At 40.7% G+C, this 19,666-nt stretch overlaps 2 protein-coding genes across 6 annotated transcripts in view; one reads left to right on the top strand and one right to left on the bottom strand.

Annotated features, from left to right (window-relative positions):
- Positions 1–1,827: 1,827 nt before the first annotated feature.
- LDAF1 (lipid droplet assembly factor 1) lies at positions 1,828–6,729 on the bottom strand. Of its 5 annotated transcripts, none has more exons than XM_066561092.1 (5): positions 6,240–6,729; positions 4,881–5,010; positions 4,338–4,506; positions 3,809–3,947; positions 1,828–2,663 (listed from the first exon to the last, which is right to left on the bottom strand). In XM_066561092.1, the coding sequence occupies exons 2-5, from the start codon at positions 4,950–4,952 to the stop codon at positions 2,573–2,575; spliced, it is 471 nt and encodes a 156-aa protein (XP_066417189.1). In that variant the 5' UTR covers positions 4,953–5,010; positions 6,240–6,729; the 3' UTR covers positions 1,828–2,572. The 5 variants fall into 5 exon arrangements, with proteins under 5 accessions (XP_066417189.1, XP_066417186.1, XP_066417185.1 ...); XM_066561089.1 differs by having other exon boundaries at positions 4,881–5,015; positions 6,240–6,727; XM_066561088.1 differs by lacking the exon at positions 6,240–6,729 and adding an exon at positions 5,973–6,100 and having other exon boundaries at positions 4,881–5,015.
- Positions 6,730–10,783: 4,054 nt separating this feature from the next.
- DNAH3 (dynein axonemal heavy chain 3) overlaps positions 10,784–19,666 on the top strand; it is a 50,748-nt gene continuing 41,865 nt past the window's right edge. Inside the window, exons 1-13 of the mRNA XM_066560984.1 lie at positions 10,784–10,882; positions 11,665–11,869; positions 12,130–12,163; positions 12,650–12,830; positions 13,261–13,450; positions 13,930–14,125; positions 15,034–15,159; positions 15,887–16,082; positions 17,331–17,510; positions 17,890–18,026; positions 18,187–18,292; positions 18,818–18,996; positions 19,285–19,469. Of these exons, the coding sequence (XP_066417081.1) occupies positions 10,784–10,882; positions 11,665–11,869; positions 12,130–12,163; positions 12,650–12,830; positions 13,261–13,450; positions 13,930–14,125; positions 15,034–15,159; positions 15,887–16,082; positions 17,331–17,510; positions 17,890–18,026; positions 18,187–18,292; positions 18,818–18,996; positions 19,285–19,469 (2,014 nt within the window). The remainder of the gene's footprint in view (positions 10,883–11,664; positions 11,870–12,129; positions 12,164–12,649; positions 12,831–13,260; positions 13,451–13,929; positions 14,126–15,033; positions 15,160–15,886; positions 16,083–17,330; positions 17,511–17,889; positions 18,027–18,186; positions 18,293–18,817; positions 18,997–19,284; positions 19,470–19,666) is intronic.

The following is a 19,666-nucleotide window of genomic DNA, read 5'->3' as shown; positions in this document are numbered from 1 at the left end:
TGGCTGATATTGTTTGCCTAGGGTAAGACTTCAGATGTGGCATGTGAGAGGAGACCTGTCCCTGGTTTCTGGGAGGGTTAACTATAGTTCTCTCTCTCAGGGTGGCTCATTTAATGCTCTTTAGGGACATTGCAGGGGTGCTTTGGATGAAGAGTCTTAATTTAAATCAAGGAAAACACAGGATTGTGTTCCTTATTTTGCACATAATTTACCCTAGAGCCCAGCCACATGCATTCTTTCCCTCTTCCTCTGTGTGTGCTGCTACCTCTCTGTTCCCTGTTGAAGTGTGTTATCTGGAAAGTTTAAGCTCATCTTACAAGTAAAGAAATTATTCCTTTCCTGCATTCAGGCAGAGGTCCCTCTCTTCCAACACAGGGCAGGGTGAGGTGGGTATGATGGTGCTGCATGAGAAGGCAGAGGAATTACTCAAGGAACCTGCTGCAGGTGGAGGCAGCATTGACTCTGCAGCCTGAGCTCAAGCAGCTGCTTCAGGAGACATACCACAGTTGGTTGCCCCAAATTTCCTTAGATGTGGGGTATTTGGGGTCCCCCAGGCTGTAGGGCCACGAGAGTGGCTGCCTCTTAAGGCATGTGTATGCCTAAAGTAAGGGGCAGGGAACCAGATCTGTGAGAGCTGAGTAGGCTGAGGAGCTGCTTGGGAATGGGGCCATGGGGTGGGAGTCTCCTGCCAGATTCTTGTGGGGTTGGTGGTGTTCTGCAGAAAGCTGAGAGCAACTGAGAAAAAGGGGACTTGGCAGGATCCTGTCTTGCTAAGGACTTCTTATCTCTACTGCAGTCTTTAATAATTCAAAGAAAACAACCCCTGCCCTCCTTTTAAGGGATGCCTTACTGTCTCCAGTAAAACACCTACTCTATGCTGACCTAGTTTCTTCTTCAGCATCTCTCGATTGAAATCCTTACTCTGGTGATGGCACTGCAGAAAAAGCAGCTCTTGGTGCAAGGACACAGCGAGAAGCCTTGAAATGACAGGCTGATAAGCATGCAAAGGTCAGGGCAGCAGGAGCAGAACTGTTCCAAGTGTACCTGCAGCTAACTGAGAATTCACAGTTTTAGTTCCTGCTAAGTGCTGAGGACAGAAGGAATTATATAAAGCAAAATACATTTAAAATGCAGAGGGAAATGGTTCATGTTGGGTCAGACTCTGAGTGGGACTGGATTAACTTATTTTAGTGTCTGCTGATTTTATTAAGTAATGTCTCTTCCCTTCAGAAGATGAGGACATAAAGGAAAGTGAGGGGAAAGGATGCAGCTGTGTATTCATGTATGAGCTGTGCTATAAAGATTTTGTGTTGTAACTTCAGGCAGGTGTAAGGGCTTTATTGCTCTGTCTTTGGAGGTGCCTCCTGGAAGCTCTTGCAGGCAGCCTTGCCTGAGGGCAGGCTGGCTCTGTGGTTTTGTGCTGTTTGCTGAATTAATGTGCCATTAAAAGAAAGGGCTCCTAGAAATCTTCTGGGAATTATTTCACTCCACAGCTGATGTGTGGGGCCAGCTTAGCCTAAAAGCTGAAACTATTAGCACCACTACTTTGTTAAGCACAGTATGGCTCAGGTAGGCTCTGTGTCCATGTTTTAGTCAAGCAGCAGGTTGGTTCATGCAAAACTAAATACAACTAATTTAGACCTTAGACATCTGCATTTCCTTTACAGGCATGAGAAGGGGAGTAATCTGCAGTTTGTGGCTTAGCAATGTTGGCCATACAAGATACTTTATTCAAGGAGAAAACCTTAGCTCCAACTGTAGCCTTCTTTAAACAAGTTGTGAAAAAACTGCTTTTACTGTAGAATAAACCAGACTAATAAGACAATCTGGTTAAACAAACAGCACTTTATTAAACTAAAATAGTTAATACTTTATGCTTAAAAATATAATAACATTTGCAAAAATGAAAAAGTTTAAATAACATACAAAAAGTTACAACTGAGAAGCAAACCAGGCAATTTAAATACCTAAACAAGACCTAAGCATACCCCTGATATGATGAGGCAATGAGAATAAGTAAAATATCCCTTTGGAATAACACAACATCTAAAGGGAGAAAAAAGCTTAGACCATGACATATGACAAACCCACTTTTCCCTTTATAATGAACATAAAGCATTGTTGTACTCATTCTATTTTAACAAAGGTTGTTAAGGCTTACAAATATTTTTCCACATTCAAAATGCATTTCTACTGTTCTGAACTGTGCTACTTCTGTATCAAAATGACCACTGCTATGTACTAAAGGGAGTACATTCAGAATTCCAGTATCTGAGAAACCAAATATCTCTCTCCCCTTTCTGTTCACCTTGCCATTGACTTAACAGTACCAACTATTATTACATCCCTTTACCAAACTCTGTGGAACACTCCATCACGCACATACTCTTACCACTGCACTGCTGCTTCTTAATTATTCTTAAGATCCCTTTTACAGTGCCAGTGTAAGATGTATATTGATTTTTCTCAGTTTCCAGGAGTAGACAATGATTGAATGCTTAATGAGTAAACAATTACATAGCAAATGCTGGGATTGTACAGCTAAGTGCCTATGAAGTGGGGAGAAATCTACCTATTCACTCTTTGCAGTATTGGCAGAAAGATCCAAGCCAGGCTGCTTCTGGGGTAAACTTCCATTAGCATCTTGCTTCCTCATCTGAGCCCTGTGGACATGAGAAAAGAATGGTTTTATTGTCTGTTCCTCCCTAAGATTATCTTTTAATTTTTTGCTCAAAAAAGCAGAGCTTTTTGAAATGTCCCAGACAGGTTTATATCTGCTGCCGGTCTAAGCTTCTCTCAAAAGACAGAGGAACAAAAAAATAGATGGTGTGATCTGTTTTAACATCAAAGCTGTAGTTAAATGGGGCTGGTGTGTAGGATGGATTGAGCATTTGGATATGCTATGGAAAACAGAAGTCTTCTGGAGCTGGTGGGCAGTGTTGTGGATGTGGCAGCATGCCCTGAACTGGGCTTTGCACCATGCTTTTGTCACTCTGCTGCCACCTCAGGCAGCTTTGTGTGTCCTCAAGAGCGGTGCAAACACAGCTGTGCTGAAGGAGCTAACTGAGGAAGCCTAGCAGAGAGCAGCTGTGCTTTTTCTTCTTGCTCTTCCCTATGGCACAGTGATTACCGTGGCTCTCGGCCTGGCAGGTATTTCAGGGGGCCACAGGTGGCACTCTAGCACAGCCTGCTGCCTCCTGCTCTCAGCTGCCTGGCTGAGGCAGTGCTGACTGAAACAGGCCTCCAAAGTCCTGACAGGCACAACTGGCAACTTACACAGTGCAGTATCCTACAAAGCCTGTTCTTTTTATTTTGACCACGCTGTCCTTTTTAAGTACTCCTCTGCCTATCCCAAATCTACAATGCATTTTGTTCCTTTACTTTACAAATGCAGGTAGCAGAGATAGCTGGGTCTTCCTGCAGGAAAAACTGTAAGAGTTCATCTCCTACACAAAATTCAACTTGATAGTAGGTTTTAGTGATGTTTAAAGCAACACATTAGAGTGAGATAAAGATGTATTTTACTGCCTGCTGTCATGTTGTGTTAGCATGTTCACATTTAAAGAGCAATTGTGTTTCCTCTGTCCCAAAAAGGGAAAAGGGCATGAATTAAAGCTCATTTGAATACCTATCAATGACCAGACAGCTGCATTTTAAGCCATGAGGGTAGCCCAAGATTCAAAGCATTCAAGAAACATTAGTAGACTAAGCAAGAGTGGCTCATTTAGGGAAAAAAAAAAAAAGCAATGAATGCAATAGCACAGTTACAGTTTGAAATTCAAGCATGGATCAAGCCATCCATACTCACCTTGATGCACACCAGTAGTTGACCAGAGTTGAAAGTGCAACGTAAGAAACACTCAGCACTCCAGAAACTCCCAGGGACAGGGCTCCCAGGCCACACAGCACACACAGGAGGGCTATGCCCCCTATGGCTATCACAACACCTAACAAAACAGCACTCTGTTACTTAAGTCTATGTACAAATAGAAGAGCTGACATTCTACCATAACCCCAATTTTGAACAATTTGGGAAAACCATCTTCCTCACTCATCTGGGTAGCCTCCTTAAAAGCTGTGCATGCTCAAGGTAACTGGCTTAGGCATATCCTGGTGGCTGGGATTAGAAAGGAAAATAGGATTTCCCCTGTATAGACTACACTTAATTAGATTACTATTCTTGTATTAAAGAATTTTACTACTGATGAGATTTGAGGACTACACACAGAAATTCTCAATTGCCAGGACTCAGGCTTCCAGAAGGAAAAATTAAAAAGGAAAAAGATAACATGCATTAAGAGGGAATAGGTAAGTACATCCATGAATACATACAGTACCTTCCATGACTATTACACCAATACAGGCCATTACAGCTGTTGTAACAACAAAAACCAGGAAAAATCCAACAGGAATAGCTGACACTGCAATAAACATCAGGAGTGATAAGGCAACAAAAGGATGGTCATCTAAATATTGGCCAACACGAGAATTCATAAAGGCAACAACCTGCAGATGAAAGAAAAATGTTTTAGACTTTTTTTAATCTCTTGTCACAGAAACCTTTCACAGATTACTGCTGCTGTACTGAACCACAGGTAGGACAGATCTTTTGTCAGTCTGCAGCTGGAATAAGGAGCACTTCTTGCCTCTGTTTCAAAAGCATGCTCTACTATCTCAAAGGGTTATGCCAATAAAACACAAAAATGCAAAACAGGCTTCCCTCTTTCTTGACTGAAGGTGTGGGAGGACAGGCCCTCCCATAGGCCTTACAGTGTTCACTTAAAAAATAGGGAGTGCATTTAAATAAACCAGGGTGTGATATGCTGATAGTTACAAAAGGAAGAGCTTTATAAACACATAAAATTACAGTTCAGACCCACATTTGTGTTGCTGTGGATGGTCTGCATCACGGAGTGCCACTGCTTCTGTAGTTCCTGCATTTCTTTAGACATATTATTAATCCTCAGCCACGACCTCTTCTGAACAGCCAGTTCTCACTCTGCCATCCAACTTCCCTTAAAGTTAAGGCACAATTAGTAACAGGCTCATAGAGATGCTTTTTGAAAATGTTTCCTTTGTAGAAAGAGAGAATGCAAGTTTCAGCTGAAGTGATACACAGTCTAAATCATTACTTTTACAAAAGCACATCTAATGTAGAGGGCTTGTCCCTGCAAGCTCTTCTGAAACTCCCACAGCCAAGTAGCAAGATACAGGTGACTCTTCTCCCTTTATAACATTAACCCCGTGCTTACCCATCAGGGTATTCACTTACCAGTAAAAACATCACTTCTAACCACCTGCACGGACAATTTGTTGCTATGGGTTCTGGAAACCAGTAACACACTAATTGACACTTATTTCTGTGAGTGTCCTTGTGCTCAGCATCGAGAGCATACCCCACACAGCTTCAAAACTCGGCGTATGCTTCCAGATGCTCTGCACATACTGAATTGTGTCAATTTCAGGGAAACCTCAGCTCAGTAATCTCCCTGAAAATTTCCAGCTGTTGTTGCAGGGGGACCCTTACAAGGGGCAGCTTCGAGGGTGCATTTTGCTGTTTGCTACCCCGAGCAGCCAGGGTGCCGGTGTCCCTGCCGTGCCCCCCGCACCCACACGGGCCCTCCCGGGCACACTCACACACAGCGGGTGAGCCCCGGCAGCGCGGGGCAGGAGCTGCCCGCGGGGCGCACCCGAGCCCGGGCGTTACCTCGGCCACCGCCCGCGGCCTGCACCGGCACCCAGCACCGCGGCCGGGGCACAGCGATCACCCCCCGGTCACCGCCACAGCCACCCCCACGAACCAGCGTCCCGGGCCGACAGCGGCTCCCCGGCGTGTGTCCCCCGCAGGTAATGGGGGACACGGCCCCGCTCCCGCGGCGCTGCCGGGCCGCGGCCCTCCCGCCCAGCCGGGCAGTGCCGGAGCCCGGGCTGGCGGGGCGGGGCGGCGCCGGCCCCGGCAATGTCCCCCTCACCTGCGGCTGCCGCCCGCCGGGCCCGGCCCCGCTCGGCCGCTCGTCCCCGGCTGCCGGGCCTGCCGGGCTGGGGGAGCGCCGCTCTCCCGCCGCTGTCTCCTCCCCGCGGGGGCCGGGCAGGGCCCGCCTGTGGCGGCGCAGCGCGGCCGTGGGCGTGCGGCTCTCGGGCCGGGCTGCAAAGGCCGCTGGTGCTTGCGGCGGTGCCTGATGCCCCTCGGGTGTCCTATCGCATACCCCTTGCTGTCCTGCCCTTCACCCCGGCCCTACCTCAGCCGCTCAGTCCGGGCACCCTAGGAGTGTCCGTCCTAGAGGTTTGTGTTGGTTTAGGACATGCAGCCTGGAGCTTTTTGGAATGGAGGATGGAAAATGAGGGTATCTGCGGTCTCCGTGCCGCTGTAGAGGCGTGCAGAGGCTGCTCGGCCTCGGTGCCAGCAGTCGCTCCGTGGGTGTCCCCAGTGCCACCGTCCCAGGCTGGCGGGCAGCTCGCCGGGAGCTGGGAGAGTTCGGTCCCGCCGTGAGGGGCGCTGGAGCAGCCGCTGTGGGACGCCTCACCTGGCTCCAGCACCTTCCCCCGTCCCGGTGGCTGTTCCCACACGTTCCCACCTTGTCCTGCTGCCTCCGGGTGTTTTGGTGCCCACGTGGCAAACCTGTTCGGGGAGATGTGCCATGTGAGGAGTAATTGCGTTAGGAATTCAGCCGGGTTTTCAGCAAAAGCGATGCGGCTGCAGTGCCTCAGCCTTTGGCTGGGGCTGTTCTCGGCAGCGATGCTCGCTGAGGTGTGCCGCACGATGATGGTTGGGCCTGGCTGTTCTCCGGAGCCATCATGAGGGTGTGAACAGGCAAGCCTGAGGTTCAGTCAATTCCCAGCTTCTGCTACGCTGATTTTTTCATGCTGTAAATTGCAATCAGAAATGAGTTAAATATTCATGTTTCTCATGCCTGTTTTAATAATTTAATTGGTGCCACCTATGAGAGTATTTGAGAGTATTACAAAAATGGATGTTAACGGTTTCATGATTATTTTTTTAAAGGCAGCAAAATAAGTAGCATGTTTCATTTGGAAATTAATGCAAAAAGAAGTTTTATGAACTATGTGGGTTAGACTTATCATTCTGTTGGAGCTGTGTGTCTTTGAGGTGCTCATTTCAATGATCTCTGCAGATACCAGGATTTGTGTAGACAAAGGGAATAGGATTTGCATTATATTAACACATATTCGGACTGTGGAGTCTAAAAGCCTAGAACAAGATACCTGCAAGAAGACAATGGTCAAGGCAAGTGTATTTTGCTTAAGCTCTTACTGTGTTAATCACTCATATTATTAAAGTGCATAGTGGATTGATATTCCTGGTATACTAAGGTATATAATAATAAATTTGTTCGTTTGTATACTTTTTTAAAAAGTGAACATAGGGAAAACTTACTGGCAGAATTGCAGTGTGACATAACTCAGTGATAATGGCACTATAAAGTTTAATGGAGCTGAGTTTAAAGTATACTGGAGATTTAAATTTTCTGGCTGTTTTCAAGCATGCCATAGCTGCAGTTTTGAAGATAGTCTCGTACTTCTTAGTAAATTATTTTCTTGCTATGCATAATTATCTCTTCTGCTAAAAATTCATATATAATCTTCCTCTATACAAAACAACTGGTTTTAATGTTTTTCAAGCAGCAGAGATAAGTTATTCAACTTAGAAGGGCATGCATATATGAGCATCCGAGTTGATGTGCACAGAGAACAGTAGTTACTCTTAACTGCTGCTTAATTGAGCTTGTCTTCATGCCAGTGTCAGCTCCAATTAGCAGGAAAATATTCATGTTGCAAACCAGCACGGCAGTATTTGGAGACTTACAGCACACATTAGCCAAGCAATTACCAGCAGCAGCATTGCTGATTTTGTACCCTGCACTGCTGGCCCGTGTTTAAAGAACAGTGGCCAACAACAATGTTCCACTTGTAGGTGGTGTAAGGGCAAGACATAAGGAAAACTGTGCTGTTAACTCAGGGATATCAGCCATTCTCACAGCTCACAGAAAACTGGATGAAAAATAGCAAAGATGATGGGAAAAGGTTTAAACTTGAACTCTTGTTGTGTTGGCAGAAGATGTATAAGGCCCTCTTGAGGGTAGCTATTAAGAGACTATGCTAGATCTCATGTTGGATGGTTGTAATTCCCATTTGTGGAAGAATGTGATGGAAGACTCTTTCAGGACATGGTGATGAATGTGAGTGGGAGGCAAACGTAGACAAGCTTAGAGAAATTGAGACTATCCCACCTGCTGTGTTCAGATCTTCAGGGAATTTGATTCTGAATGGTGGAAAAGTGGTAAAGGTGTTTGGATTCAAGATTTTGACTCTTGAATATTTTTTTCCAATGTTCTTAAGAAAATTTGGATTTATAGAGGCTTTACTGCTCTGGGAGCTCTCTAGAATATCTCAGGGATCTCAGGACTACATTTTTTCATAACTTTCAGAGGTAAAAGGAGCCTGTACAGGTCCTCATTGATTCCACAACTGAATCTCCCTGACCACAGCTTGGCACAACACTGAAAGGGGCTGTTTCCTCTCTGCTGGGGGAGGAGGGAATTCTGTCTCCAAGCACCAGCTATGCTGTAACTGGGGCAACCAAGCTGAGGACGGAAAGGCAGAGTGTCAGAGCAGTTCACCAGGCTGTGACAGGCAGAGGGACTGGTAACAAGCACACCTGCAGGTAGTTCCTGCCCTTACCCTGTTCACCTCTGCATCCTGTGGATGGGTGAGGCATGCAGGGTGTCTCTCTCTTTCTATTTCCCATTCCTTTTGACTTGGGCTTGTTCTTCTTGGTAATTAATGTGTGGTTCTGCTGTAAAACACAGCTGGGGGGCCCAGAGTCCCTGGGAAATTAGAAGAGAACAGGCAGCAAGGAGGAAACTGGTGTTGGAGAAAGTGGGAAGGGCAGGGTTTAAAAAAGTCTTGCTTGAAGGATATCTGGGGGGAGTTAGGAAGATTGAGGTGAAAAGTGAGCTTGAGAAGAATGGTGAAAAAAAGAGCATGGAGGAAGAGAGAAGTTATTGTTGTAAACAAGGAATGTGAGAGCTGATTTTTCTTCTTCCTGGCAGCTGGGATAGAAGCTGATTGACACCTTGTGTAGTACTTGAAATGAGTCTCTCATTCTTTTCCAGTGCATGTAACAAGAAGGATGTTCACACTGAGGGAGAGGACCAAAAAATCCTAGGCAAACGGAAAAGCCAAAGCAAAATAAAGCCAAAAACAGAGAGCCCAAGTCTCCTGAGGGTAAGATCCTTCTATGACTGTGAAAGATCAATAACTTTGTCAAAACTTCAGATGCAATTGGCCATTACTGGTGATTAGTGGTTTGATATTGGAAGAAGGCTTATTGAAAGACACATGTTCTTGTTAAATATTATTTGGACTTAATCCTTTATAACATACTTTTTATTAAGGATTTCTTTGTTCAAATATTAGATGTTTGAAAGGTTACTTGGCATATAAGTCATGAGTTGTTTTAGGATGAAGGATGGCTTTTTTAATGACTCTTATACCTTTAAGAATGAATGAATGGGTATCCTAATGAACTGCATAATTTATTCATTTTTAAAGTACTCTAAGGCCCAATCCTTTAGTCATTAATCAAGAGGAATTCATGCTCTCTTTAATGAGTTATGTCTGGCAGTGATAATGTCTTTATTTCTGTGTGTGTGCAGGCATGCTGAGGAATACCAAGGAGGTAAATCAAATCAGTCCTTTCTCAAATTTTATTTCTAAATGGGCTCTTCTTTGATATTGAGGAGGACACAATTTTGTCTGCTAGAAACTAGGTTCCAACAGCCTCGTTTTTCAGTGATACGTCAGAAAGCAATAACCATGTGCTGAAAGTGTGTTAAAATTACGTAAAAAAATTATATCCTATTCAAACATAATTGTATTGGTAATAACTTCCTCTTCCATGGTGATTTAACTCACTGGTGTTCAGATACAGCACACTTCCACCTCCTTTTTCTCAGTGTCACTGTGTGTTCAGGAAATTGTTCTTTGTGAATCTCCTAAACAAGTTTGATTTAGGAAACTCAGAACAGACTGTGGGTGAGGCTTTGGCCTATGCTAAGGAAGGTTGCCATCCAAAAGCATCTTAAACACTGTGAGGTTTAGTAATTTTGTGAATATATCCTGACAGAACTTTTATGGCATCCTGGAGGCCATATCAAAGTATTGTCACCTTGAAGAGGTGAAACATAATCCTAAAACATGTCAGATATCCTGACATTTGTAGTACAACACTTTGCAGAGTACTTGTGAGCAATTTTTTCTCCCAGCAGCATCCTGGTAATAGCTTCTTCTATAACTGGCTCCTTGCAGACATGGAAAAAATCTGGAGGGTTTTTTTCCCCTCCCCAGTAATACAGTTCACACAGCTTGGACTGTTTCACTGTCAATTTGTCAGTCAGGTAGGATTTAATATTCTAATGTCCAGAGTTTATACCATTACAAACTCCATGTGGAGTTTTTAGTATAATTTAAAGTATTTAACTAATTTTAAGTAGTTTTCAGGGATATAAAAATAAGATTTTTTTTTTAAACTGGCATTTACTGGTGTTTAGAAGTTTTATAAAATGACTGCAAAAACCATGTTTTGATGAGGAACCCACCACAAAGAATGGCTGTTTCCTTAAAATTCGAAAAGTTGCCATATGTAATTTTCGATGAAAACTGAAGGACTCTGTTCCTTCTTCATGAATCTTTTTTGAAACAGAGTATTTCATAAACATCTTTGAAGTTGCTTTTCATTTCTGTCTAGTCAGGAAACAACTCCATGTGCAGTATGAGTCGTCGAAAGCAGTCAGTGAAATTATCGTTCCAGCGCACGCCTACACCTGCTTCTGCTTCAGATGCACCTTCAGACTTGTATGAGGTATGTGCTCTCTCCCCTGCTGCCAGGGTATGCACACATTCCATCTGCTGGCAAATTCCCATTCTTTGCAGTGGGGTTTGGGGGGTATGGTGGTACTGGGTCAAAGGTTGAACTTGGTGGCCTTGGAGGTCTTTTCCAGCCTTAATGAACCAATGATTCCAAGTATATTCGTGGTTGTATCTCTTGTACTTTTATCTCTGAGGGTATTTTGAGACATACATCTCATGTGCCTGTGAGGTATCTTGGTAAAGTTCAGACATCAGGACTGATGAAAAGTCCATCAATAAGTCACCTCAGAAAACATGGAATGAACAGACAAAAGAAGTCTACAAATCCTTACTGTGATGTGAAAGACAAGAGCTGAATTTGTTAACTTGTATTTTATTCTTCAGCTATTACAAGGACTGAGTGTTCAAAGTAGATAGGTAATTAACAAAGGCCTAAGGAATAGGAATTTTCTAAATCTAAGCAAATATAAGAAGAAAAGAAGCAAGATAGAGATGTGGGGGGAGTAGAAAGAACCAGATAATGTCTTCTCTTATTTATTAAAAAATACCTTGATTATGCAAAAAAAAACCCCTGAGTATGACTGAAGTGTTCTGTAAAATTATCCTTATTCGTGTGGAGAGCACAGTGATGTAAAAATGGATGGATGTCAAATGCCTGTCTGACCTATGTATTTGCTTTTTGTACTAATTGATGTTTAATCCTGTTCTAGCCCTAAGAAGGCTTTTTAAATTACCGTGCTTTGTAAAACTTTTCCTTTTGTTTTCCAATTTCAGCTCGTTCTTCAGAAAACCCGTTATCCTCCTTTGATGCAGGAGACATCATGGACTTTGGCAGCTCCCTTTAAAGAACAGCAGCACTACCGAAGCCCCAGTGACTCCATAGCCAACAACTACACTCCTACTGCACGGGATTTAAAATTAAAAAATATTAAAAAAATGAAGTCCTTTTCAATGATAGAGATATCACAGCCTTCACTGTGTATCCATATTTGAATGCGTTTATATGTTCAGAGTCAGTATAGACAAATTTGCCAATACATGCATAACTTATATAAATGTTTCACATTTACTAGTTAGGTTCATCCCTCCAAATAATCACATACAGTGCTTCTCTGTGACATTGTATTTTTTTCTTATTTCATTATGTGATTAATTATCTTAGCTCTGTTTTTCACCAATATGAAATATCTTATTTGAAAAAGATATCTCTATGTGATTTTTCTTAACTGAGATTTAAAGCTGCGGGGAAAAAGAGACGATGGAGTTCTGACAGGTAATGTACTGTAATGGTTTAAAGATACAGATTATTACAGTAAATCTGGTTTCATTTGTGATTTAATATTTCTTTTTACTGAATGCTGTGTTAAGCGTCCAAGCATGAGAAGGTAAGGCCCTACAAAAAATGTACCTGCATCAAGACTGGCTTTTGAGTCACAAGATTTTAATAAGATAATCACATGAAAATACATTATGATATTGGGCAACGTAAATAACTTCTAGTAGGTTTGACTCTGATAGAACTGCTCATAAAATGCTGCCTGTCTGAGTGATACTGGGCAGTTGTAAGGTTTGCATGCTTACATCCTTTATGTTAAAGTAGTATATTGTATTATGCAATTTTAGTGAGAGTTTTTTATTGAATAATTGAAATACTTCCATAGATCATACTTGTCCTCAGTGTAGCACAAGTGGTTTATATAATCTGTGTCATACATTACTGCTTCTTTATTCACTAAACTTGTATTCTTTCTTTCAAAAGTACTTTGTTAAAGAGTGTGAGTCGCATTTCACTGAGTGTACCTGCTCATACACCAGAGCTGCATGTCATAAATTATACAAACAACCAGCCACTGACCCCAGAAGAACAATTTGCTCTCATGGATTTACATGAGAAGGAGATAAGTAAGCGAGAAAAGATACCTTCAAGTGATGATTTAGAGGTATTTATATAATTTCTTTTTGAGATGAAAGTAGCAGCAGTAATCATCTGAAAGATTAAGTAACTGCTGCTAAATATTGTCAACTCTTTCATTTGTTTGTAGCTACTCTGATTTTTGTTGTAAAGGCTTTGCAAGTTAAGTATCTTCCCACATTCTTAACCTCTCATGTTGTTCTCTAGTACTTTTTTGATCTGTAATTTAATATGCTGAACTGAGTTCTAGTGGTCTATGTGCTTGCATCAACACCAGTGGAAGAATTGTAAAAGATGTCAGTGCTTTAAAAAGAGCATAGATAGATAGCCAAAATCCATTCTATTCAAACACCTTTCAGTTACAGAAAAGCGATAGAAAAAGCTAAAAATACTTTGTAGTAATTAATTATCTGTCACAAAATTCATACAATAAGTGTAATCTTTTAAACATTTTTTAGCGGTACTGTCACTACATACATAATGGAGTGAGAGAAGACATGCTGGCACCTCAGGATAAGGAAGTGGTGAATAAAATTTTAAAACATTTTCCAACTCACATTCTTCCTGGCCCAGAGCCGGAGAAATTCCTGGCACTTTTAAAAGGAGAGATTAGGAAAGATTATCGTATCAGCATCATGAAAGCCATTGGTAAGACTCACAATCTCTGAGCAGTTCTAACTGTGTAGACATTTACTGTGCTTTGAAAACAAATCTCCTTCTGTTCTTAGCATTCCATGGAGAATTCCTTTGGGGTCAGTAGATCTCTGAGAGAAAATAACCTGTGATCATGCTATATAGCATTCAACAATTTCAACAAATATCTATTTATGAAACCTTACATCCCATCAGGTGGAGAGATGGAATGAAAAATTGTTTCTCCTGTCTCCTATTTTTAGAATCAGGACTAATTATCTTTTTTTCCCCCCCCTTTAATAATTTTAGAGTTAAATTTGTGATTTGTTTATTGTGCTGTAATTTATACTAAAAACATACAAATGCCTATATGACTATGTTAGTTTTAAATGTGCAGAATTCTACTTCTTCCTGACCTATGAAGATACAATGGTTTTGAATGTAGGTTTTGGCTATATATACAGTCTAACCATGATATATATGATTTGTTCTAGTTGATTATATCTTGTTGGATCCAGCTGAGAGGAAGAGACTTTCTATTCAAAGCACCCCACGGCCTTTTCCCCGGAGAATTGTCTGTGCACCAGTCCCATGGCACAGCTCTTACAAAGAATCAAAAAGTTGGAATGAAAGCAATCTGTTCATAGTGAATTCAATCATGCCCACTTTGCAAGAGCTCTGGCTTTCTCAGTAAGATGGCTTGTTCATAGGACCTTAATGAAATGTAGCATGTTTTTATTTAATGATTTGCTTAGAGTGCATCTGCTGACTTCTCTACAGACAATCCTGGAGGAGCCACTAGATAGAAAGTGGTAAAATATGTCTGTTTTCTAAATAATTCTGGGTTTTTGAGCCTCTTAAGAATTTCAGCATAAAATGATTGTTTCCTGCAATCACTGAATGAACATGTGTTACATGATGTCAGAAGGTCATCCCCTTTGTTAAAAGGTGCTATGCCTAAATTAAGATCCAGTGCTCAAGTAAATGGTGATTTGGAATTCTCATCCTGGTTGCTGTTATGAACAAAATGAATTCTTAAAACTGAGTATCTTTCAAATGTTTGTAGTTGAATTTGCCTGGGTACACTTGAAAATTGAGATGTGTTATCTTAGGAAGATAATATGGTTATTAGTAATTCTTAGAGCTTGTTTTTGCATTTAAGAAACATTTGCAGGAATTTAAGCTTGTGTGTTATAGGCTGTGATATATTCCATGCTGCTGAAATTTCATTTCTTTCCCCATAGAGTAGTTAGGATAGCTACTTAATAATATAGAATAGAAGCAGTAGGTTTAATTCTGTATGTTCTTTAATGACTGGATAAACTAATGAATCTAGGAAAAGGAGAAGGCAATTTTAGCAAAGAATTAAGAGTTTTAAATACAGCAAGTACAACTAAAATTTATGAAACCCTTTCTGGGATAGAAAAACCCAATCAGAAATGCACTTGTTGGACAGCTTGGCGATGGAGTGATACGTATAAATGAAATTACATTTGTAGTGTTTGTAATACACTTGAGGCCTTCCTGCCTATATTTCATGGATGTTTTTTGTTTAAACAGCATTCCCTGAGGATCTCCCCTGTGTTCCCCTCCCCTAGGTACAGCCACCTGCGGTTTGTTCGCACTGCAGAGGTGCTCTGTGGCCGCCTGCCGCTGCTGCCGGCAGAGTTTGAGGCCATCGTTCGGAGGCACTGCCTGGAAGCTCGGGATATCCTTCAGCACAAGTCAGTGCCAGCTCTGGTAGCTGTAGATGAATAGAATATCTCAGGGTCTGACCTACATCAAGGCCTGTTTTTAAAACAGATCTTAGACAGAGATGACAGCAGTCCCAGCCACAAGGCTGCCAAAGCAAAGGGGGGAATAGCCCTCAGAGGAATAAACACTGGGACACTGTCAGAGCCTTTGGAACTGCAAGAGTGCTTGTGCAAGAATAAATAGTAATAAACTATGAATAAATGGAGACTGGAATTCAGAAGGTTTCTGATCATGAGATGAGTGGAGTCTGTATCTGTAAAAATGGTGATGGAAAATCTTTTTTTTTTTTAATTATGGAAATCAGTCAATTTAAGAAAGAGAATATATGAGACACATGATGGAAAGTGTTTGTATTCTGCTGCCTGAGATATGTTACAAACTTTTTTCTCATTTAATGCTAATAATTGAATATTTTTTCATAATGAATAAAACAATATAATTTACTATTGTTTTGTCTATTACTATTGATTTAAACTACTAATCATAGTGGTCCATTATAACAAGCATCCTTAGCTTTAAAACTCATGTTTTCTCTAAGTCCTGGAAGGTATAGTTTTGTTTGATATCTAATTATCAATTCTCTTCTAGCCCTTTGGATTTTACTCATTCTTTGGGTAATTTCTGAGTTTAGATTTTGTTGCAAGGAGCAAAGTAAGACTAACAAGCCTTTAAAAACTTTGTATTATTTCATTGTAGGTGGATTCCAACTTGTGCATCTATTTTTATTGATAAGAGACATATGTGGCTTCATTTTGCTCCTCAAAGGGACTCTGATTCCTCTAAGAAAGTTGAAAGCTATTTTAGCTCTGTGGCAGCTCTGATGTCATTACAATTGCGTGAGATGGTTATTAACTCTTTAGAAGATCTTCTTGCATTTTTTATGATCCACAAGGTATGTGCTTTTAGGTATATGTATAGTTTTCTGTCTTACATGGAGATAATTCATATAGCCATAAAATCTAGTGCTTTTTGAAGGCTAAAATGTCCCAAATGGCTCTTTCCTCCATAAAAAATGGCTGTATCCTTCAAAGGCTTGTCTATACTCAGTGGATTTTTTGCATGGTCAAGAACCACTGACTTGAATGATCACTTGGCAGGTTTAGGGTTACAAGTAAGAGTTGGTAGCAGATTTCAGTTCAGTCTGGAGTGAGTGTGCATTTAGCTTAGTTTAGTTTAGGTTTTTTTTGTTTAATTTTCTTGGTCTTAACCAGTTACAGTATTTCTCTGAAAGCACAGAAACAATTCCCTTTGAAGACAGAAGTGTGCACAGTCACGTGTGTAATCCTTTGCAGAGGTGATTTGTGGGTGTGGTGTCCCTGTCTATACCCAGTGAGTGCCCTATATTATTTCAAGTAATGCACAGAATTATAACAATAATCATTACACCATGGGAGTTCATACCAACTTTATGGCTACCATAAAGTTGCTTCTTTGATGAAATGAATTTTTAAAATATAGGATCACCCAGGACCTACCTTGATAAGACAAAATGAATAAATATGATGGGTTTAATGCTGCACTGCAGGGGATCCATTGAATCACTCGCTTGATGCAATTTACTGTCAGACCTTGCACTAAGCTTTGCATCTGGATGATGATTGTGTGGCTGATGTGGGGTTTAAAATTTTTTTTTTAGTTCCATCTGGTGGGTTGGTTTGAGTGGGCTCTTCTATTTGTTTTGTTTTGTTATTTTTTAACTTATTATAACACCTACATTAAGAATCTAGCCATGGATTAGGACTCCATTATTGTAAAGGCAATTTGGGGGTAGTGCACTTCTTACTGACCATGCAATAAAAGGCAATTAAAACTAGATTCTGCAATTTATTTCTGATAGATATTATAGATTACTTTTTTTTAAAATAAATTTTGTCTGTATGATAATAGTGATGGACTTCTGTTACTTAAGAGAAAAGGCAATAGGCTTAAATCCAGTTTCTTAATTCTAGCTTTTATAGATTCATTTAGGAGTCAGCACCATAGGATCTTGTTTGAAACACCAGGTCTTGTATAAATATCAGGGAAGATAATCCCATTGTTATTGTGTAGTAAGGCTATTTGGGGAGTTTGAACAGTTTAAAAATTTTTATTCCTATAGCTCACTTCCTTGTTCTGTAAATTTTTCCTTCTTTTCCCTAAGGATGGCAATGACTTTAAAGAACCATATCAAGGAATGCAGTTCTTCCTATCTCAGATACTCATAGTCAAGCTCCGTGTGAAAGAGCCTGATATTGTCTTTGAGCCACCTTTGGGAGCATGTTGGGATTTAATCAGCCATTGCTTCCAGAAGATCCTGCAGAGTGCTGAGGAACTCCCAAAGGTGCTGGATAAGTTATAGCTGCATACAAAATACAATATTAATAACAACTATCTATAATATAAAAAGTTATGAATGAGGCTGCAGACTGACAAATAGAAGATAAAGATGAGGATTGTGAATCATGAACTGTGCAAGCTCTTTGGTTATAGAAGATATTTTTCAGATTCAAGTTACATTGAATGCACTGGTTTGATTTTCATATAGTTTTCACTCTATGAGTAACCAAGTGTTAATTATGGATCAGAGCATTTTCACGTTGCACTATTTTTACCAAACAGTGATTCTTTTAATGTGGTAGGGGAATGGGTAGTAGAATACTTTTTAAAATTTATTTTGCTATTCTGTGTCTTGTTACAGTATTTGTATTGATTTCCTTTAGGTAGAGAAAATTCTATTTCCAGAATTACGAAGAGGTGATCTCACTCTTAATACAGTCAAACCACAAGAGTCATTATTTTTACAATATATAAACAAACTTGAAAAGATCTTTGAAAGCAACATAGTTGGTCCACAGAAGTAAGTTTTGGCTGGTAACTCCATTGCCCTTCCAAACCCTCAATTTCATAGCACTGTCTATTTGACTAAATAGAAAGTTTGAGTGTATTTTATGTTTCTTTCTATAGAGAAACTTTGCATGAGAAACTTATGTTTGTTTTTGTGGTCTTCTGTGTTTAAGGTATTTAAATGTGTACAAGAAGTACAGCAATCTTTTGAACAACAAATCACGGCAAGATGTCTCAAAATTTTTGGAAAAAGTTCCTTCTTTAGATGCTTTAACTGAGGTAATGTGTTCCTGACAAGTGCAGCATGTCCATACAGCTGCTAAAACATCACACACGACTTCCTAACTTATTGCCTCAAGAACAAATCACTTATTTTACCCTTGAGAATACTAGGGAGTGTTCAATTTACATAGCCCCTTACTTTAGGGCTGCTGTGCAAGTGTAGGAGGAGGTTTCTTTATAACCTTCTTCTGTCAGTTTTGTTGTTCCTTCTTAGCAGAAAGGCTGCCCAGAGTATTTGGCCCATCTGCAGCTTGCTTGTCTTTTAAATGTCTTGTCCTCAGTCTGTTCTTCCCTTTGCATCTCTGAGTTAGTATATGGCTAAATACTTCCCTAGGCAGCTTGGGGTCTTCCCTACTATGGCAAATTACTGTGCAAAGCTTTCAGCCCTGCAATCTGTGGATAAGAGCAGGTCTCTGGAAAGATAAAAATGACTTTTCCTTCTTCTGTTTAGAGTAAATGATCCAGATTTTTCAGCTATAGACTTTCCGGAAAAATAACAGATTTATTATATTCTGTTCTTAGAAGATTGACAGCTTCACAAAACTGAAAGGAGAGATTGCTTCTATGGATATCACTGTTCCTCTGGCCATGTTCTGTCTGGATGCTCTACAGCTGAATGAGGAACTCTGCAATCGGACCCAGAATCTCAAAGACACATTGATTGAATTTGAAGTGATGGAAAACAGGCAGTTAAATCAAAGGTACCTGTTTGCATGGATGGTTCTTGGTGTCTGCCTGCATTGCTGCTGTATAGCTGTGGATGAGATACCTTTACTCATCTGCTGGGTTTTTTAGTGCTGACCAGACAAGTGCAAGATGGGCAGCCTGGCTAAACAGGGAACTTTGGATAGAACTCACAGGGAAAAAAAAAAGTTCAATGTATGAAGAAATCTAATTTTTTTTTTTCAAAGACAAAATCATTTTACTAGATCTTGCCTCTCTCTTCATTTACAATCCCAGTGATATGTCTGTTCTCTTTTTTGTTGAAGGATTTGTGATGACTTTAACTTTATTGCAAAGAGAATGAGTGAGGTGCCTCAGAGCACTGAACAGCTAGTGGAATGTGAAGCATTCTTAAAGAAATCCAGTGATGTTACTGTTGTTAAACTGAGAAAGGATCTCGAAAAAGCAGCACAAAGGCTGCAAATCCTCATGGACTATGCTGATCTCTCTGGTATGTCTAACTACAGAATATAAAATTTCCATATGAGAATATTTATATATAAATAATGGACTTTGCATGCATGCCTAAATATCGCATCTTCTAGGGTGCTAATGGAAAGTTCCAAAAGAGATAGAAAGGAAATAAAAAGAATTCAGTAGAGGCCAAAATGTACCAGTGCAGGTAGAGGAATAGCACACAGCACAGAC

The sequence above is a fragment of the Molothrus aeneus genome, chromosome 16 (assembly GCF_037042795.1).
Source record: "Molothrus aeneus isolate 106 chromosome 16, BPBGC_Maene_1.0, whole genome shotgun sequence".
Classification (NCBI taxonomy): domain Eukaryota; kingdom Metazoa; phylum Chordata; class Aves; order Passeriformes; family Icteridae; genus Molothrus; species Molothrus aeneus.
The sequence above is the reverse complement of the archived record's forward strand: the minus strand, read 5'-3'. Positions and strand labels throughout refer to the sequence as shown.